At 44.9% G+C, this 22439-nt stretch overlaps 1 protein-coding gene across 4 annotated transcripts in view; it reads left to right on the forward strand.

Moving 5' to 3' along the window:
• Positions 1–22439, forward strand: part of LOC147100682 (uncharacterized) — a 269041-nt gene that overhangs the window by 43073 nt on the left and 203529 nt on the right. For 3 of the 4 annotated variants that reach the window (XM_085967190.1, XM_085967189.1, XM_085967192.1), the window contains one exon: positions 947–1056. In XM_085967190.1, coding sequence (XP_085823316.1) covers positions 964–1056 — 93 coding nt within the window. In that variant the 5' untranslated portion in view covers positions 947–963. Of the gene's footprint in view, positions 1–670; positions 846–946; positions 1057–22439 lie in introns of those variants that run through there. The other variant, XM_085967191.1, reaches the window with a different exon arrangement.

A 22439-nucleotide genomic window follows, 5' to 3' on the forward strand; every position in this document is an offset into this window, starting at 1 on the left:
ACCTTCCGTTACAGCATGGGAGGGGGAGGGGGGGTTGCAATTTTTACTTCCATCTCAACAAGCTGATTTGCATGATGAAATTGAACATGCAAGTTTGGGCCTGACAATGCAGACAAGTGGATGAGTAATATTTATATAACTTGAAAAGAAAAAAAACTTGCATTTATATAGCACCTTTCATGACCTCAGGACGTCCCAAAGTGCTTTACAGCCAATGAAGTCACTGTTGTAATGTAGAAACCCGGCAGCCAATTTGCGCACAACAAGGTCCCACAAACCGCAAATGTGATCATGACCAGATTATCTGTTTTTAGTGATGTTGATTGAGGAATAAATATTGGCCAGGACACTCCCCTGCTCTTTTTCAAAAGAGTGCTGTGGAATCTTTTACGTCCACCTGAGAGAGCAGACAGGGCTTCAGTTTAACATCTCATCTGAATGACGGCACCTCCAATGAGTGCAGCATTCCCTCAGTACTGCACTGGAGTGACAGCCTAGATTTTTGTTTTCAAGTCTCTGGAGTGGGACTTGAACCCACAACTTTCTAACTCAGGCGAGAGTGCTACCAACTGAGCCACAGCTGACACCTAACTTGCAGTAGACTATAACTGAAAAACACTCGCAGCTACAGATAATGTGATTGTTTTTGGTCTTTAAATTCCACACCAGGTTTGCAGTCTTGACTGACATTGGGAAATGGTGCAATGCGAATGCCAGGTGGTCCACCACAGGGAAATAAGAAAAATTAGAGGGCGAAGCACTCCAGGGAATTCTCACCAGCAACAGAGAGGAGTTGGTGAAGGCTTGGGGACAAGCCACCTGTCCACAGTCTTGACGGAAGCTGGGTGTGTGCAGCATTTACAGAGGCCTGATATTATAGTATTTCAATGTCTGAAAAATATTCTTCATTGATCTCCTATTGTGCCCTTACTTTGTTTGTAATTAGACTATACTGCAGCAGCCATGCCACGCTGTGTGGATGTGCTTATAATTGGGGCCGGGAGCCGGGGACAGACTTACTCACTCTTTTCCAAGGATTTTCCAGACCGAATGAAGGTAGGTCTTAAAATTTTAAAAGCCTCTCTGCTGTGGTTTCTTCTCTATACTTCAGTTTCCTCCCTCATTTAAGCATATGCAGCTTCCCTGGGTTTAGAAGCTAGAAACAATCGTTTTCTCCCTTACTTAATTTAATTGTATCTGCGCCAGATAAAATGGTAACTGTATCAGATATGGTATGTAACCCCATGTTTAAGAACAAGTGAAGCTGTTACCTATTACCAGCTGCAGGACAACCAGTCTCTGTCGCAGTTTTGATTATGTTCTTTGTAGTACAATTTTAAATGGAATGGGGCAAAATGTGAAGTACTTGTCTCATAAATCTTTACTTGTCCTGGCAAACTGTGACCTGTCCTGTATAGGCAGTGATTGTGATCACTGAGGTTAAGATTTATTATGGCCTGTTTTCAGGTGCATAACTGACGGCATGCATAGAGCATGCGCCCCAACTGGAAGGTCCAAGGCTTGACTAAAATTGGGTTTCGGGCCTCATTTCACTAATTTGGGCGAGCTGCTGGCACCTATTGCGCCTTCAGAGGCAGCTTACCTATTGCCACCGTTCCAATTTCGGGCCGCCTGCCTCACTGGCAGTGTGCCACAGGTAAGCCAGCTAAGTAAGTCATACGGGTGTGGGAATGGGGTAAGGACAATGGAGGGTCCTATCTTGAATATTTATCTATTCCTTTAAGAATCTAGAATGTTTGAATGTTATATCCACTGAGCCTCTTCTCTGGATTAAACAATACCAGGCTCTTCAACCTCCCTCAATAGCACAGATGCCTTAACTAGGTAGCAATTTGGCTGCCCAGTACTGCCTCCAATAGCCCAAGAGCACTGAGGCCAGTTGCAATGCCCCAATTGTTGCCTCAACTGAGATTAGCTAATTCAACACGTCACATGGTGCATGATCCATTTACCCACTAAGCCATCAAATGAATAAGCACCATAAATTGATTATAATTAATTAATTTAGGTATGTACTGGTAAATCAAGTCTGCAAATAACTGCAATGCATTTGATCCCTTAAAATATTGAAAATTATTGTGTCCTTTGCATCACTGAGTACTTTGTAGTGCATATATGTCATCTGCAAAATGAATTGCTATAAATCTTTAATGGTTAACTTACTCTATTTTTCTTGGTTAACTTACTCTATATGTCTCTTGCTCTATTTTTTTATTATTGGTCTGCCTGCGGGCTCTCTAATTTGTATGAGAATTTGCAGATTTTATCAAGCAGCAAGAAGTATGGAATTACCTTTTTTACTGTGTATGCAAGACTTAAAGGGGGTGAAATTGGTCTTGGGCAGTAGCCCAGAACGAGCAATAGCAAATTAGCAGCCCCTTTTACACCCCCCTTGACTTCAGTGGAAAAGAAAATCGGGCGAGGTGTAAAATGGTCTGTTGATTCGCTATTGCCAATTTTGTGTTGCCCCCCACGAGATCAATTTCACCTCCCAAATTATTTTGAATAACCCTTTCTGTCACCACTGTGCCTTCTGTCCTCAATACTCACAGATAAGACAGGCCAGGGTCTGGCCTAGTTTCATGGGCACCATTACGCCAAGTCGTGGTTTGGCTAGTAGGAGGTGCGGGTATGTCTCCCCCTTCCTATTTCCCCTTTCTCTCTCTATAGGTTGCTACTTTCATCTTTAATTTCTATGCTTGATAACTGGCTGAGATTGACCTTGTACTATCCTAGCCTAAGTGTGAATTCCGGCAGAGGCAGGGGTTTAATCTGTTTTACCCAGTCCCTGTGTTGGCACAATGGATAAATTTGCTGTGCCAACAGGTGATGCAAAACCTTTTATTTTAAATAATGCATTTACAGAGGCAGTATTATGAGAAAGGTAAAACCAGCATATGGACTATTCTGCACTTCGCCTGCCCTGAGGAATATAGAAGCATGGCTGGGTTCTTTTTCTGAGACTAATATAATCCAAGGTCAAAAATCTATTTTTAAAAAGGACAAATAATAAAATGTATTCTTTTATAAATTCAGGTAATCCGTAATTAAAATTTGGTATTTCACTGTTAACAGTCTTGCGCCATCCAGCCATATAATATTACAAAAAAATGGTGGCCTTGAAATTACACAGCGAGATGATAGCACATGACTGCTTAATGCTTTCATATAAAATGTCTTCCTCCACTATTTTAATAACATTAACTCATTTAAAATACACTAGTACCCCATAGCATAATTTCAAGGCCTGTATTTTTGCAAAACTTCACAGGCTACCCCTTCACTACCACTTATGATAAGAATGCATTTACATATAACACACTGACTACATGTAATAAACTGTGTTTCACTGTGCATTGTTGATATAGTTGTTTGGAACATTGAGAGGTGTTCTGGTTGTCTGTCGAGTTTAAGTATGCAACATCCTGCTCTTTAAAGTCCTCTCTGTTCTGTTGTCCAGGCAAACATGCAAAGGGCCACTGAGTGTAATTGTAATGGAACTTGAATTATTCAGAAATTCCTGAGTGTAACTAATGAAGTGTGAATAATTTAGGAATCCTGAGTTTAATTGTTTTGTGTGATGCAGGAATGTTTCTACTACAGTCTACAGGGAGAATTTTAACCCTTTTTGCCGATTGAAAACCAGCATATGGGCAGTTAAACTACCCCATGCGATTTACCCCCACCTATCCTACTGCCTTCCCACGACCCATTTCAAAAGTACCAATGCAGTCGAGCAGTGAATTGCTAGCATTCTTTATCTTTTTCTGTAGATCTCATACAGTTATGTGAATATGAATTGCAACAAACGTCTTGAACAGTTTAAGACTGCAGCAACTAAATAGGTGAAATATTTTTATTATAAACTATAATATTTGCTAAATGTAACACTATAACAAACAGTTCCGCTAACATCCAGTATTGAGCACCACTACGGTTTTTCTTTCCAATTTTCAGAAGAGGAAGGGAGAAAATTGAAAATAAAAAAGCAGTGCGAATACAACACGCAGTTTAATTTAGTTAACATCATCTTATATGGCCTTTTAAAAGCTATTTACCATTTTCTATGTTTTAAAGTCTTCCAGTCTTTCAAATTGGTTGACAATAGTACACAAATCAAAATGGCAGCCTCTCCTCTGTACCAATAGAGTCACTTGCTTTGCTTCAAACAAGAGCTGTCATGCACTTAAATCTTCCAACAACTAAAAAGGAATTGTGACTGCTCAGAAAAACCTAAGAGTTGACTGTTGCAAATATATATTTTATTTATTTCATGGACTCTTACAGTTTCACAAGTCTAGGAAAGGCTGCTGCACAAGCAGCTTGGCCATCAGATTTTCAGACTATTTAAAAATCCTTGTAGTTTTTGAAAAACAGTTCTACAGTTTTTCTTTCACTGCCTCTGATTTATTGATTATTAGAAAAAGAAATGTTTCTCAACCTGGTTGTTTTTGTGGAGGAAATGAAGATACATTTTAATCTCATCAGTACTAACAAATAGTAGCCATCCAAAGCTGCAGTTACACTAAACAGTAGTGTCAGTGGAAAGCAGTGTCACTTTGCATCGATGCTACAATTATATGGGTTGATTTCTTGATTGTGCGTTCCCACAGGGAAATCATAGGCCCACAGTATCTGATTTTCCATCCTTTTAAATTAATGGATGATTGCGTTCCAATGATTTCTCAACCAGTACCACCTGCCAGTGGCAGGAACGCCCAATTAGGGAATCGTTCGCGACAGGAACACCTAATTGTGGAATCGCTCGCGACAGGAACACCTAATTTGGGAATCGGCCCTATCGTGTAAATGCAGCCTAAATCCAAATCAGGGCCCAATGTAACAATGGAGCGAAGTGAAGTGGAACTCTCTGGATGGAGTCTTTAACTCTCCATTTACATTACAGAAGAAACGGCATCACACTGATGTGAAACTTACATAAATACACACTAAGAGATCCTCTGCAGTCTTTTCTTTTATTAAATGCACTTTTTGTTATACCATAGTGTGTTTTCATTCATCACCAGAGCACTCCTGCTCCTCCTGGCCCACAAGGAAACCTTTAAAAACAGCAATTAAAATTACTTATCGGGGCCTCTTCTGGCCCTAGATCCTGTTTGCTGTCAGCTTTCCCTGGCGGCTTCGGCACTGGGTATCACAGCCGCCATCTCCAGTTAAAATCAGGTTGGCGTCTGAATGATGTAATCGGGCCTCGACATTTGAATATTAATGAGGCCCCTCCCTGCCTGTGGCAGGCGTCAATACGTTTTGACATGCAGCAGGTAGCACCCAACCGCCATTTTAACCCCCAGCCGCCCTGTTCCCGTCGGGTGGGCAGGATTAAAATTGGGGCTACGCTGGCCAGGCTCACATGTTAAGAATAGCCAATTGGATAAAGTACCAGAGATTTATCTGGACATGTGGAAACATGAGAAAAAAAATAGCAAAAGTGGTGGAAAGCCCAGTATAAATCAGAGCTGCCTCAATGATTTAAATTGAATCGAGCATTAAGTTTTCTCCATTGCATTTTACAAAAATTACAGAGTGTCAATTTTACTGAAATGAACCCTAGCTTTTGGAAAATATGTCTATGTTTTCCCCACAGTATATTCTGTTGCCTCCCCTAATGTCTCCTCCTACTTTAAACATTAAATAAATCCCCTGCTGGTGACAGTACTTTCTAAATGTTTCACATCCCTTTTGTCAAAAAGATTTTCTAAAAGTAGCACTTTTGGGTTAAGGAGGGTAAAACAGCCAGGCTTCCAGCTTCTGATCACTATTTATTAACTCCTGCTGGGAAGTGAGTACATGTGGATGTCAGGTGAGGACAGGGTCAGCTGTGGTTACCCGCTCCACAGTGTAATAGCCTGTCAACACTTGCTGTCTGGGCTCACACATGGAGAATAGCCACTTGGGTGGGGTACTGGATAATGACTGGCTCCCATGCAGCAATAGTCCAATGGGACTCATGCCTTCAGGGGGTGAGGAGGAAAAAAGAGAAAATTGGCAACAGAAAAAACAGGAGGGGAAAATCACTCATTGGCCCATGTATGGGTGCATTTCCTGCGTCTGAATGGTGAGGTACGAGGGATGCCCGATATTATAGCTGGTGCCTTATTATGATGGAGCCACATGGCACAATCAGGCTGCCGCTAATGAGGAAACCAGGATCGGGCCACTGCTAGCGTTGCAGAGGCCCTCGGGTAAGTGAAGGTGGGGGAGGAACGAGGTGGGGGGGTGGAATGGATAGGAGGCCTGGGGTCTGGAGCAGTGACAATCATTTGGGGGGAGGGATCTGGAGCAGTAGCAATTGGGGGGAGTGAGGTTGGGAGCGATGGCGATCAGGGAGAGTGGGATCGGGAGCGATGGCGATCGGGGGGGGGAGTGAGGTCGGGAGCAGGAGCGATGGCCACCGGTGAGGGTTCGAAAACAATGACGAACTTTCTTCAAATGTGGGATCGGGGGAGCAATCCTGCTCTTCCGGGCTCCATATTCAGTTAAGTAAATTTGAAAAACTTATCTTATAGTTCGCAGCCTGGTGCCGGCTGCCTCAGAACAAACTAATCAAAGTGGGGGCTTCAAATGGCCATTAGACCCCTTATTTGCAATGGGTCTGACTCCTGTTTCAGGTGAGGCTCCTGGATGCCTATTTTCTTCCACCAATATGGCGGGTGGTGCATTTAGAATCATAGAATGGTTACAGCATAGAAGGAGGCCATTCGGCCCGTCGAGCCCGAGCCGGCTCTTTGCAAGAGCACTTCAGCTAGTCCCACTCCCCCGCCCTTTTCCCGTAGCCCTGTAAATTTTCTTCCTTCAGGTACTTATTCAATTCTCTTTGAAAGCCACAATTGAATCTGCCTCCACCAACCTTTCAGGCAGTGAATTCCATATCCTAACCACTCGCTGCATAAAAAAGTTTTTCCTCATGTCGCCTTTGGTTCTCCTGCCAATCCCCTTAGATCTGTGTCCTCTGGTTCTCGACCCTTCCCTATCTACTCTGTCTAGACCCCTCATGATTTTGAACACCTATCAAATCTTCTGGCTGGAAATGTGTGCGCATTCTTCTCATCCATCATATTGGGGGCTTAGTAGGCCAGTTAGCACCCTAAAATTGGGTGGAGAGCGGCTGGATTTATAGGCCATTGTTGCTTGGGTGAGGTGGTATTGCAAGTGTTGGAGCATCAGCATACAGCATCAAAGAACTTTTTTAATTCCACCATACAAGTTATGAAACTGCATTCAAATAAATTTGGTAATTTATGGACTGGCACTAGGGGAAAAATGACCATGAAAACTGCTGGATTGCTAGAAAGAGCTCCACTGAGTTGTAAAAGCAATCGACAACATCTTCACATGGCAAGTAGGCCTTGCCAATGTTACCCACATCGTGAGAACAAACAACAGCATTCGCTGTTATTAGCCCTTTGAAACTGATCGCAACTTCAGGATTTAGCGCATGCGCATCCTAACACGGATACCCTGAAGTTGTGGTCAGTCATTCACTGTTCCGACACTGGCTGTGCTGTGGGCCCCCACAGCTGGCAATCAGTGAAACAAAGGAAAACTTGGGCTTTTCCACGGTAATATCGCTGTTAAATACCCCATTAAAAGTTAGACCCTTTTGGATTAGGTGTAACTGGGGTTTTAACAGTATATTGACTGCTAAACAAACGTTATGGCCCTGGAAAACTCATTTTAATTTTGTGCAGTGTCAAATTTACCTATTTTAATAAAAATTACAATTAATTTTGATAGTTTTAAAAACTTTGTGCATATTTATTTCAGGTTGACCTTTTCCCCATGTGAGAGCTCCAATCTTCTTTTGCTCTCGATAACATTTTTATAAAGTTAGAATAAAAGAGCTTATACACTTCCTGGTTCCCAGTCTGTGAGAATTCTGCATTGTGATTGGCAGCTTAGACAGCTAGTTGACATCACAGCAGCTTGCTTTAGGGATTCCCCATTAGCTTGCATTGATTTAAACTGAACGTTGGAAAAGCCGAATTTCTCGCCACAGAAATCGCAAGATCTTTGTGGGAAGCTTACTTCGGGGCCAATGGTGAATGCCTTTGCTTTGCCGCTGACCGCAAATTACGGGCCCAGGTTTTATCCCTCTAGGCTGCTGTGAACGTGGGAAATGTGGAGGGACAATCTTTTCTAGGCTGTTCTTATGTACTTAGCAACTGGCCAGTACAGAGCAGCATTGATGGAGGCTGAGGAGCTACCTCAGCATGGTTTGATGTGTGTCCCAGAGAAAAGGGAGAAAATAGAGTGAAAGTTTAGCCTCAAATTAAAATTATCTGTGCAACACTTTTTATTCTCTCATAAATTTTATCTTCTGTAGCAGAGTGTTTCTGCTAATCGCTTCCTTCCACTAAAGTCTGTTTTTTCCTACACACTAGATATTTTCTGAAAGCAGAGGAAGAGTAGGGTGCAACATCCTGTATGGTGATTGATAGTGAAACTATTAGAAACATACATGTTAGCAAGGTTAAGTAAAGTAAACCATTGCAGTAATTTTACTGGCAGTTAATTTGTAAGCAATGCAATATGAATGAGTGGGATTGGAGACCGAGAGGGAGGGAATTCACGATAAGAGAAAGTTTTTTGTGTCAGCAATCCTGGCATATGCCAGAAACGTATATTGGGAAATTGCGCACTCCTGCCCATGATTTTCTGTGCATTAAAATTAATATAGACAGAAAATTACAGGCTAGAGATGCACAATTTCCTGATAGACCCAGTGTTACCCAGGAGTACTGTAGTGGAGAATCTCCCCTCTATTACATAGGAAATCGCGGCACATAGTAGCTTCAATAAACACTGACTGAAAGAAGTTAAAGGGTGGTGCATCACACAACTAGTTCCCTCCAGTTTTCTGAATGGGTAAATGTGCTTCAAAAGACTAATGAATTGTGGTGTGCTTTTCTTTACTTTTGAGTGTAATTTCTCAAGGCCTCCCCATGTCATGAGCCATCCCAGGCAATGAAGGCAGGTGAATGACATGCTCCCAGGCCTCTGTCAGTGTTGCTTTGAAACTGACCTCCACGATGTGCACAGAGGTTACTTTCTCTTTGATTTTTTCCCCTCTTATCCTCCACACCTGCTGCCTTCTCACTGTGGCACAGCAGAAATTGGGAGCTCGGTTGATATGAGATTTCCAACTCCACCCATTTGAGTACAGAGCTACCTCCAGTGCCTTACCTTGGCTGTGCAAAAGGGAGCTGTCTTACCCCTGTCCCCGTTACATAAATGGCCTGCCCAACCAAGAACTATTGCTCACTCAATCAGAATAAAAGATTTTGACTTGCATACTACCCTGGGACTCAAAAATGTAACCACGTGTTTGCAAGTGTTAAACTGCTTGAGCAAACGCGCATCAAATGGATCCCGACTACAAAATCTAGCTTTTCGGAGATTAGGATTCCTGTGGGAGGTATAATGTGAATTTGATTATTTTTCTCTGAATAATTGTACAACAGTCTCATTTGAAATGCACATAGTCTACATATATAGGGAACATATGCACAATAACTTCCTGTTTCAGAGTGATTGTTTATCTATTCTAATGACCGAAGTCATAACAGTAACAATGAAACAAACTACATCTGTTTCAATGTGGGATTCTAAAAGGGAAAGAAATTCCCATTGTCCTTTGATAATTTATAGTGCTGTATATCTACTCTGAAAATTCTGAAGGCAAAACTTAAGCACTTAGCTCAGTGTCACTAACTATACGTCCTTTTTTTTTACAGCAGCAGTTATATTTTTACTGCTACTCTTAAGCCCCAGTTCAGAATATTTTACTGCCTGAGTCTCATTATTCTTATGCCAGAAACAACAGATACCATTGGTGGGAATTCTGACCAATTACTAAGTTTTTTAATTGAAAAGCCAAGGAGAAAGGGCAAAGCCCATTGTACTGGACTGCACCAACGTTGAATGTAAGGGCTGATTTATGTGGTCCCTGGCAGTGTGACAGTGGTAATGCTGCTCTTCGAATGTTGTGCTATGAGTTGACCTTACACTCCTTTGCATAATATTTCTGTGCTCCTGGTGCACAGCATATGAAACAAAGGGGTGTATTATGTGGCAGCAGCAGGTTTTAAAAGAATTCTGGTCACATTAAAGTTATACTGATAATGAGGGGTAGAAACTGCAGCAGCAAGATGAGGATGGTGAATTGCACCCTTCCAAGTTGCAGTTTTGAAGGTCCTATTGTAGAAGATGCTACACAGAAGGGTGATCCTTTTTGGAGTGGAGGGGCATTGCCTTTTGAAAAGCAGCACAAAGTAGCCTGGATGGAGATGTTAGAAAGAGTAAATGCAGTCTCATCTGTGACCAGATCATGGTCTCCAAAAGGTTGCCATGGTATGTGTGTTCATCCTTAGTTTAATTTTACAGTGATGCCTTAAAATGCATCTTAACAGCACTTCACTGTGAAGCAGCACAGAGTGAAAATGCAAGGCACGCTGACAACTGTTCACCTACTTTCCAGATGCAGAGGCATGCCCATGTTTTAGCAATGCACTAGTCATAGGCCCAGGGAAGACGAGGGTTTACCTGGATCTGGAGTGGCATGCTGTTCTGCGATATGGATCTCTGACACACCAGTGAGTGCCAGGATGTAGGTTCGTGCTCATAATGTAGGACATAGTGATCACAACCATTGGGGAAGGCACTGAACAGAGCAATCAGTTACACGAGGGGAAATTAGAGGCTAAGCCACTCCAGTAATAGAGAAATAACAACAGAAAATGCTGGAAATACTCAGCAGGCCAGGCAGCATCCATGGAGAGAGAAACAGAGTTAACGTTTCAGGTCTGGGACCCTTCATCAGAACTGGAAAAAGCTGGAAATGTAACAGATATTAAGCAGGTGCAGAGACGGCGGGGAGTGGGGGTTTAGATGGGGAGGAAGGAATTGAAAGAACATACTGTGAAAATGTTGCAAATGGGAATGGCAAAATCATACTGCATGAAAAATGGGGGCAGGGCTTATTATCTGAAATTGTTGAACTCGATATTGAGTCCAGAAGGCTGTAAAGTGCCTAATCGAAAGATGAGGTGCTGTTCCTCAAGCTTACGTTGAACTTCATTGGAACAATGTAATAAGCCGAGGACAGAGAGATCAGAGTGGGAGTGAAGCAGAGAATTAAAGTGACAGACGACCGGAAGCTCAGGGTCACCCTTACGGACTGAACGGAAGTGTTCCGCAAAGCGGTCGCCCAATCTGCGTTTGGTCTCCCCAATGTAGAGGAGACCGCATCGTGAGCAGCGAATACAGTATATTAAATTGCAAGAAGTACAAGTAAATCGCTGTTTCACCTGGAAGGGGTGTTTCGGGCCCTGGACAGTGGGAAAGGAGGAGGTAAATTGGCATGTGTTGCATCTTCTGCGCTTGCACGGGAAGGTGTTGGGGGTGATTGAGGAGTGGACCAGGGTGTCACGGAGGGAGCAGTCCCGTCAGAATTCTGAAAGGGGAGGGGAGGGGTAGATGTGTTTTGTGGTGGGATCACGTTGGAGGTGGCAGGAATGGCGGCGGATGATCTGTTGAATGTGGAGGCTGGTGGGGTGAAAGGTGAGGACAAGGGGAACCCTATCGTGGTTCTGGGAGGGAGGGGAAGGGGTGAGAGCAGAAGTGTGGGAAATAGAACGGACACGGTCAAGGGCCATGTCAACCACAGTAGAGGGGAATCCTCGGTTGAGGAAAAAGGAAGACATGTCTGAAGCACTGGTATGGAAGGTGGCATCGTCAGAACAGACGTGGCGGAGATGGAGAAACTGGGAGAAACCAGTAATAGAGAACACTGGTTTGGGTCTAGGAGCTTATGCTTTGGTGTGTTGTGAGGGAAACCTAGAATTGGAGAAATAAACTTGCAAGGAAGAAAGCTGTATTAATTTATTTGTGTTCCAATTTCCTCCCCTTCTGTCCTGAAGGTAATGACCCCTTGCTGGGGTATGCTTTTCACAGGTACCAGCTGTCCTCTGGTACGCCATTTAATACATCACTCCTCATAGGTGAGGCTGGAAGTGAGTGTTGGCAGGCTATTCAAACGTGGAGGGCATCACAACTGAGTCTGATCCTATTCTCTCTCCTACCCACAAGCATGAGGGGAAATTCGATTAAGCTCAAACGGACGCAGGGAGCACAATCTGCCCGTGCCTGTTGAAAGTGGTACAGGCAGCACGCAAAATTTGTGCTGCCTGCTCATTATAATGATTGAAGCGCTGAACTCCGTGCTAAGTGCGCTGCTGGTTGGCTTAGCACTCGAGAGAGGGGCCAATGTCGGGTGCAGTCTACTGGTCAATAAAATTTGGCCTAGGCTCTCTGCACTACTTAAAGGGGAGGTGCTTTGTTGCCGAAGCACCTCATTGCCATACTGAAGCCATGGCTCAACAGGGAAGAGAGAGGGCAACGGGGTTCTCGGATGCAGCACTGGAGGCCTTGGTCCTGTGGGGTGCACAAAAGACGACAGGTCCTCTACCCGCAGTGGGACAGGAGGCCTTCCAAGCAGCATGCCAGAAGACAGTGGGAGGATATAGCAGAAGCTGTCAGTTCCACGTGTGTTGCCCCCAGGACCTGGATCCAGTGCTGCAAGAAGTTTAATGACCTCACACGAGTGGTCAAGGTGAGTGAATGCATCTTCAAATGCCATATCCCACCAACTGCACCACGAGCCTCACACACTGCTCAAAGCACCGTACCCCCCCATCACTCACCTACCAACAATCTCTAGCAATTATGACTCATACCTCACAATCATAGCTTCACCTCACCCTCACACACTTTCTACTGCTGCAAGACTCTCACCCACATCTCATACCTTGCACACACGGCCAGCTGTTCATCCATGACAGGCATATCGCCCAAACATGTGGCACCACACTCACTGACACACTTCCCTTTCTCTTGTAAGGTGACACACAACAGATGTGAGCAGCAGCAGACGGGCAGAGGGGAAGCCCGTCTTCAGAACCTCACTGAGCTGGAGGAAACAGTGCTCGAGATTATTGGAGGGGCTGTCACTGAGGCCGTGATGAGGGACGAGGTTGAAAGCATGGCTGATGACGGTATGCTCATACCTAATCCTTCTTCTCAAATCCCACTTCCCCCTCATCCCACAATCTCTTCTCACTTACAAGCTGCTGATGGTGTAAGCATGCACATCTTATTTCCAGGAAGTTTTTTGCGTCTTCCGTGAAGACAGACACAAAGTATTGTTTAATTTCTCTGCCATTGTCTTATTCCCCATCATAATTTCTCCTGTCTCAGCCTGTAAAGGACGCACGTTTACTTTTGCTAATCTTTTCCTTTTTACATACCTATAGAAGCTTTTACAGTCTGTTTTTATGTCTCTCGCTAGTTTACTCTCATATTCTATTTTCCCTTTCTTTATCGATTTCTTGGTCCTCCTTTGCTGAATTCTAAAATCCTCCCAATCCTCAGGCTTACTACTCGTTTTGGCAACATTATAAGCCTCTTCCTTTAATCTAATTAGAGGGTAGTATAGAGGTGGTATTTGCACGTGGTGAGTCACTGGGCATGAGTGGGCTGCAGCCAGGCCAGGGGGAAACGGGTAGCTCGGGTGTCAGCTCCCCGGAGGGCGAGTTCGTGCACGAGTTCTGCTGCACAGGACTCGGATGATGACTTTGATGGGACAGCCTTCAGAAGAAAGGTGATGGGCATGCATACAGAAACGCTTGGTGCAATGGCAAGCCTATTGGAGAGCCTCTTGACAGTGTCAAGGAGCATGGTGGAGTCCGGCTCCAACAATGCGCGGAGCTTGGAGCCCATGATTTCCAGGATGAAAATGATGAGCAACTCCATTAGGGCACTTGTGGACCCAACCATGATGCTGGGTGTGATGGGCAATATCACAGTTTCCATTGCAGCACAAGCGGAAGCGACCCAACGTCTGAGTGCTGCAGTCGAAGCTCAGACTGCTCTCATGCAGGCTCAGTTTGCTGCCAAGCAAGCTCAGACTGATGCCATCGTGGCTGGGTTTACGAGTGTGGAAAGGGGCTTGCAGGGTCTCTCAGCAGTCCAGCAATCTGTGCTCCAACAGATGGGTAGGAATGCTGAGGCACCGTCCCATGGCAGTGGCTCCGTGAAGCAAGAACCTGCTGTCCTCTCTCAGAATGACAGCATTCCTACTCCCACCACTGCCACTCCGCCAGTGCCCTTGTTGCTACCTGTCAGCCAGCCAGCCCAGGCTGCTGCCCCCCATGTCGAGGAGGTGCAGTCTACAGCCGAGCATTCTAGGCTCAGAGCTGCTTGAGGTCATCCTGCAAGGCCAGTTGCAGTCTCCCTCACGGAAAGTCAGCAGCCTTCCACCAGCCATGCTGCAGCCACAGGGGTAGCATTGCGTAGGAGCACTATAGTAGACAAACGAACATGAAAGACAGACACTAATGGAATGCACAAGGGTGATTAGTTGACGTTTTATTTAGTTTTGCATTGATTCATTTATAAATTATGTTTGGAATGTTTGTTTTGTGGTGGCTCTCATTTCAGCTTTGTACCCAGGAGGATGCTGTGATGTTCTGTGACAGAGGGATGGTAAGGTGGGGAAGTGGTGAGCAACGGGGATCTGGGGTTTCATTCAGGGGAACTGGATTCTGATGAGGCACTCACAGACAGCCTGTCCGGAATGGGGATCTGCTGCCTGCCTCCTCCCTCCCTTCCTTCCTCCTCCTGAGGTGGTCGTGGAACACGTGGTGGCAAAGGCTGCACCCTCATGATGGTCAAGTTATGAAGGATGCAGCAGACCACCATGAAATGGGTCACCGGTTCCGGCGTGAACCGGAGGACTCCTCCTGAGCGGTCTATGCAGCAGAACAGTTGCTTCAGCACCCCGATGGTCTGCTCGATGAGGTTCCTCGTGGTAGCATGGCTCTCATTATATGAGTGCTGGCCACGAGTGGTGAGGTTGTGGAAGGAAATCATCAGCCAGGTGTAGAGCGGATAGCCCTTGTCTCCGAGTAGCTGGAAGATTGCTGGCACAGCGGACTGGCGCAGGATGAAGGCATCACGACTGCTGCCAGGATACCGGGCATTTACCATCATGGTGTGCTAGGCGTTGTTGCACACCAACTGCACATTAAATGAGTGGTAGCCATTGCGGTACATCTCAGGATTGATATGCGGTGCGCGCAAAGCCACGTGTGTGCAGTTGATGGCGCCTTGCACCATAGGGAAGCCCAATATCCTGGCAAAGTCACGTGTGCACCTCTTGCTTCTCTCTGTTCAGCAAGAAGATAATGAAGTTCCTTCTCCTGGAGTACAGAGCCACTGTGACCTCCTGGATGCAGCGATGGATGGCGAACTGGGAGATGTTAGCTATGTCTTCTGCTCCAGACCAAAAGGATCCGGTGTTGAAAAAAATTGAGGGCCACGGTGACCTTGAGGGCCACTGGCAGCGCCATCGTCTGCCTGCTCTGAGGCTACAGGTCTAGTTCCAAGAGGTGGCAGAGTTCTGTGGCCACCTCCTTGGTGAAGTGGAGCCCCCAATACACTGCTCCTGCCTTAAGTGCAGGTAAGAGAATTGCTCTCGGAAGACCCTAGGTGGGTAAGGCCCCCTGCTAAAGACCTCCTCCTCTTCCCTCTGTGAGCAGCTTGTCCTCTTCTTTGCTGCCTGTGCTCCATCACCCTGTCAAACCCGAACGTGAGGGGGTCTGCAAATAGAGCCCCCATGATTGGGCGCAAGTGGTCTGAGCAGAACCCTTGAAATCAGAAGCAAGGCGTTCTCCATTTGCAGCACCACTCCCCGTCACCTCACCAACTTCAAATAACTGTAGAAAGTTCCAAACAGTTGCACAAATTTACGCAGAGCCAGTAGAATTCAAAAAGCAAGTCACCTGCAAGCTGTTGATGATCTCTTTAAATAGTGCTGGCGGGGGGTCCCTCGTGCAGCTGAACGCACGTTCAGCTGTTCGTGTTTTGGAGAGGGCGTTGAATGGAGCAGCAACGTCGAAAATGGCAGGTCGTGTGTCAAATCAGCGTTACATGCTGTTACGATAGCAAAATACTGCAGATGTTGGAAATCCGAAATAACAACAGAAAATGCTGGAAAAACTCAGCAGGTCAGGCAACATCCGTGGAGAGAAATTTGAGTTGATGTTTCGGGTCGAACCCTTCTTCAAAACTGGAAGGAAAAGAAAACAGATCGAAGGCAGAGCTGCGATCGGACAAAAGAAGTGAAAGAAACTAAAGAGCTAGACAAGATTTTAATAGGCTGAGATTAGGTGTAAAGTGTACTGGCAGGGCAAGAGATAGCTGCCAGGTGTGAGAGAGAAACAAAAGGAAAGGGGCGGCGGGGGGGGGGAAGGAGTGGAAAAATTACAAGAAAAAATGTGTAATAGGAGCCGAGGTTATGATCTGAAATTGTTGAACTCGATATTGAGTCCGAAAGGCTGCAGCGTGCCTAATCGGAAGATGAGGTGCGGTTCCTCGAGTTTACGTTGAGTTTCCGTGGAACAATACAAGAGGCCAAGGACGGTGAGGTCCAAGTGGGAATGGAGCGGTGAATTAAAATGACAGGCGACCGGAAGCTCGGGGTCACCCTTACGGACTGAACGGAGGTGTTCCGCAAAGAGAGAGTTTCTCTCTCACACCTGGCAGCTATCTCTTGCCCTGCCAGTACACTTTACACCTAATCTCAGCCTATTACCATCTCGTCTAGCTCTTTTGTTTCTTTCACTTCTTTTGTCCGATCGCAGCTCTGCCTTCGATCTGTTTTCTTTTCTTTCCAGTTTTGAAGAAGGGTTCGACCCAAAACGTCAACTCAAATTTCTCTCCACGGATGTTGCCTGACCTGCTGAGTTTTTCCAGCATTTTCTGTTGTTATTTCAGCGTTACATGCTGATTGACGTCACGATCTGCCTCGTTACCATATTTCTAGCGAGCGCAGGGAATGGCCGCATTGCCAACCTGCCCAAAATGATTGCCGCCGCAAGACACGCCGCCATTTTTTCCCCCCTAAACCGGCCTTAACAGCTGACGCTATGGTGCCGAATTTCATGCCAGAGTTTTCAGCACGGATCATGAACCATGGCTGATTTTCCCCTTTCCTAGCTCAAAGATACTGAGGCTAATTGTATTGTAGTCCCAGATGAAAGCAGCTAATTCAGCAGAGAATGGGATATGGGACTTTCTTCATCTGTAAAGCTCAATAACATACCAGGCAAAACATTTACCAATTGAGTTAAAGCTGAATCTGTAATAAGAGGTCCTGCATCATAACAATGTAAACGTGATTGTCGAAGTGAAAATCAATCTGCCTGCTTCAGTCATTGGCTGACGGCTCTGTAAGCAGAATTGTCAGTGTTTGTACTAATGGGAGGTGATTGCTTCTGATGATGCAGCCCCTTTAAATTCTAACTTATGTCTGTATGTTGATGGCCTGACAAAGTTTTGTAATTTTACAGCGAAACATTGTACAAACTCTGAGGTAAAGGCCTTGATTCAGCACCTGAGTGAATAAATCTCTGTGGGATGCAGTTAACAGTAATTCACTGTACCAAGAGCAAACAGCTCGTGATGTCACATCCTTTATTTACCAGGAAAGTGACTGAATAGCTTGGGAATTGTCCAAGGCGGTTGGTGTGTGTCTGCTTCAGTGAAACAAAAATATCACAGCTTGTTGTTGTCTTCTGCAGCCATCTAATCTGCTTTTGGACCTTTTGAGATGTTTTCTGAAAGGCACGGCTAAATTACTGTATAACAGTATTGTGTCGGGAAAAAATTAAAAGCAAGGATTTGGGTAAGACCGCTCTCCAGACACAAGATAAACACGGGATAAGCTTTTATTTATGCCAGGCGCACATTTCATTTATACAACATCTAAAATGGTTTCTCTGAAAATGACCCTGCTTCCCACCCTGAAGTAGTTATAATAACATTGTACGTAATGCTAACCAATCTCGTTTCACAAGATCGGCACACACAATTTAAATAAAATGATCAGAGCTCCCCCACTGGCATAGTGGGTAATTGCATTACTGAGGAATACAGAGCAGAAGATCCCAGGTTCGATTCGCTGTCTGTACTGAGTTAACTGATCTCGACTGATGCAGCAGTTGGGACATTGCCAATTACTTCAACACCCTGTTATAAGGAGGGGAAAATCAACTAAGGTTGCAGCATCTTCTTGATCACTATCTTGATCTGCTGAAATGTGCTGGTTGGATCAGTATAAGATTAGATTGACTGTGATGCCCTCCACAGTTGAATAACCTGTTAGACTGCACACATGAAAAATGACCATTTGAATGAGATACCGACGTGGTGATGGTACTTGTGCAATAAGAGTCCGCACCTTCAAGAGCTAAAAATAAATGCTTGGAACTTGAGTGATTCTTTGAGTGGAACTCGGGCACAGAGACAGTGGACAGACTGGAAATTGAGGCGGAGTCCATCTCTTTTGGGTTTCCACCCCATACAAGCAGCTATAGCGGATTCCAACGGGGTGGAATGGGGCAGGCATTTCTTCTGCCTGGTCCCTCCGACTTGACTTTAGTTTGTGTCTGAGGGCACTCCTGGGTCCCTGAGAAATCCCAGCAGATACATCGCTGTAATGTCCAGTGAAACCAATGACTGCAGAAAGCAGGCATAGATGTTGTATCACACCGCATGTGAGCCTTATAAGAAAAATTCAACTAGACCAATTGCCATTTGAATAAGGGCCCATCATAGAATCATAGAAAGTTACAGTACGGAAGGAGGCCATTTCGGCCCATTGTGTCCGCGCCGGCCAACAAAGAACTATCCAGCCTAATCCCACTTCCCAGCTCCTAGTCCGTAGCCCTGCAGGTTAGAGCATCCCAAGTGCACATCCAAGTACTTTTTAAATGTGGTTAGGGTTCCTGCCTCTACCACCCTTTCAGGCAGTGAGTTCCAGACCCCCACAACCCTCTGGGTGAAGACATTTCCCCTCAAATCCCCTCTAAACCTTCCACCAATTACTTTAAATCTGTGCCCCCTGGTTTTTGACCCCTCTGCTAAGGGAAATAGGTCCTCTGTATCCACTTTATCTATGCCCCTCATAATTTTATACACCTCAATAAGGTCTCCCCTCAGCCTCCTCTGTTCCAAGGAAAACAGACCCAGCCTATCCAGTCTTTCCTCATAGCTAAGATTCTCTACTCCCAGCAACATCCTTGTAAATCTCCTCTGTACCCTCTAGTGAAATCACATCTTCTCTGTAATGTGGTGACCAGAACTGCACACAGTACTCTAGCTGAGGCCTAACTAGTGCTTTATACAGTCGAAGCATAACCCCCCTGCTCTTGTATTCTATGCCACGGCTAATAAAGGCAAGCATTCCGTATGCCTTCTTAACCACCTTATCTACCTGGCCTGCTACCTTCAGGGATCTGTGGACATGCACTCCAAGGTCCCTTTGTTACTCTACACTACTCATTTAATGTATATTCCTGATTCCTTGTTAGCCTTCCCCAAATGCATTACCTCACACTTCTCTGGATTGAATTCCATTTGGCACTGTCTGCCCACCTGACCAATTTATTGATATCTTCCTGCAGTCTACAGCTTCCTTCTTCAGCATCAACCACACAGCCGATTTTAGTATCATCTGCAAATTTCTTAATCATACCCCCTATATTCAAGTCTAGATCATCGATATATACCATAAAAAGCAAGGGACCTAGTACTGAGCCCTGCGGAATCCCACTGGAAACAGCCTTCCAGTCACAAAAACGCCCATCAACCATTACCCTCTGCTTCCTGCCTCTGAGCCAGTTTTGAATCCAACTTGACACTTTGTCCTGGATCCCAAGGGCTTTTAACTTCGTGACCAGTCTGCCATGTGGAACCTTATCAAAAGCCTTGCTAAAATCCATATACACTACATCAAACGCACTACCCTCATCGACCCTCCTTGTTACCTCCTCAAAAAATTCAATCAAGTTTGTCAGACACGACCTTCCCTTAACAAATCCATGCTGACTATCCTTGATTAATCCGTGTCTTTCTAAATGAAGATTTATCCTGTCCTTCAGAATTCTTTCCAATAATTTTCCCACCACCGAGGTTAGGCTGACTGTCCTGTAATTACTCTGTCTATCCTTTTCTCCCTTTTTAAACAAGAGTACCACATTAGCAGTCCTCCGGCACCACACCTGAAGCCAGAGAGGATTGGAAAATGATGGCCAGGGCCGACTCCCCATCATCGGGGAGCAACGTGCAAAGGACATTGTGATTGCAATAATAACAACAGAAAGTGCTGGAAATACCCAGCAGGTCAGGCAGCATCTGTGGAGAGAGAAACCGAGTTAACATTTCAGGTTGATGTCCTTTTGTCAACTGACAAAAGTTAGAGATATAACAAGTTTTAAACAAGTGCAGAAGCAGGGAAAGGGGGTAGGGGAGGAAAGAACAAAAGGGAAGGTCTGTGATGGAGTGAAGGGCAGGAGTGATTAAATGACAAAAGGAATGATGGTGCAAAGCAAAAGGGGGTGCTAATGGGACAAGTAAAGAAAGAAAAGATGGGCCTAGAGGAGCTGTATATGGCAACAGCAGAACCATTACCAGCACCTGCTGTCTGACAAAATGGGAGCAGTGGTTATTTAAATTGTTGAACTCAATGTCGAGTCCGGAAGGCTGTAAAATGCCCAATCGAAAGATGAGGTGCTGTTCCTCGAGCTTCCGTTGAGCTTCATTAGAACAATGTAGGAGGCCAAGGACAAAGAGGTCAGTTTAAATCATTGAACTCAATGAGATCGCAATGTGTTCAGCCACACCAGCCTGTTGCATTCTCGATGGAAAGCTAGCTGTTTCAAAGAGCTGGCACAGTGCGATAGGCTGAATGGCCTCCTGTGCTGCAAGATTCTATGATAATGGGAGTGATGTATACATCAGCGTTAAATGTGCATGAATGAAAAGGAAACATTAACCTTATCAGTCAGTGCTCTGTAATGTGGTAGTGAAAAGGTACAAATAAATCTTTCAGCAGGCTTCATTGTATATAATAGGTTTAAAAAATATTGAGAATAGTTATGTTTAGACCTAGCTAAACAAGGCAGATACATAATATATCTACCTATAGTTTCACCTGGATGAGACGAAAAAACAAAATTTGATCCTGTACCTTTTAATACGATTAGTCTGGTTTAGTTTTAAGGTCAAGTATGCCTATCCTAATAAATAAATCCAACCTGGCCAATACTTGCCCGATCAGTCTAATTATCAGTAAAATGATGGAAGAAAAGGAAAGACTTGCATTTCATGACTGCAGGACGTCCCAAAGTGCTTTATAGCCAATGATGAACTTTTCGAAGTGTAATTACTATTGTCAGGAAGTGCAGCAACCAATATACGGCCAGCAAGGTCCCACAAACAGCAATAAGATCGATGACCAGATAATCATGGCTCAAGTCTCTGAATGTAGAGGATTAAAACTTGCCCATTTTGTTTGTGTTTGTCATGTTTTCTTTTAGAAGCTTTTTCACCTGGTACCCTGGAGTGGCAACATGCATATTCTGGTCAGCCTCGTGTTTTTGATGTACTGCCCAGTGCAGGCTATGTCAGAAGGGAGCCATTAGAATGATGAAGCTGAGGTAATTGGGGAGCTTCTGGGCTTTGTAGGTAAAATGATGGCCTGTTGTCACACTCTTGAGTTACAATTAGATGTCTCTTTGTCCGTCACTCTCTTCCCTCTCGTGACTTTCTGAAGGGCCTCTTTCAGCAGTCCAGCAATTAAAAAGAAAGTCTCCTTTCCTCTCCTGAAGGCATTGGCTCTTTGACGGAGTAGAATTCCACAGGCATGTAGCCTTCCAGTACCTCAGCCAAGTGGTCATTTTCAAGTGTGAGCCCAAACAAGAAGTGTGAAGCTAGACTTATTATTTCCTCACCTGACATTCACACACATGCACTCCATCAGGATTGTTGGATAGTAATCAGGAGTGGGAACCCATTTTAATTTGCCTCCATAGGTCAAGGACAATGAGGCCAAATGTAGCATCCCTTCTGCCATCCAGCTGAGATCAGGCAATTTATCACAGACTTGGAATCAAACCTCTCCTGGCCGGCCTCCCACCTTGTAGCCTCTGTAAACTTGAGCTCATCCAAAACTTTGCTGCCCGTATCCTAACTCCATCAAGTCCCGTTCACCCAGCACCCCCTGTGCTCACTGACCTACGTTTGCTCCTGGTCTGGCAACACCTCAATGTTCAAATTCTCATCCTTGTTTTCAAATCCCTCCATGGCCTTGCCCTACCCTAGCTCTGTAGCCTCCTCCAGCCCTACAATGCTCCGAAATCTCTGCGCTCCTTCAAATCTGGCCTCTTGCACATCTGCGATTTTCATCGCACTACCTGGCCCTAAGATTGGGATTCCCTCTCTACCTCTCTCTCCTTCTTTAAGACACTCCTTAAAACCTACCTCTCACCTGTACTAAT

This window comes from Somniosus microcephalus, chromosome 25, assembly GCF_052327205.1.
Source record: "Somniosus microcephalus isolate GS21.2 chromosome 25, FLI_Smic_1.0, whole genome shotgun sequence".
Classification (NCBI taxonomy): Eukaryota; Metazoa; Chordata; class Chondrichthyes; order Squaliformes; family Somniosidae; genus Somniosus; species Somniosus microcephalus.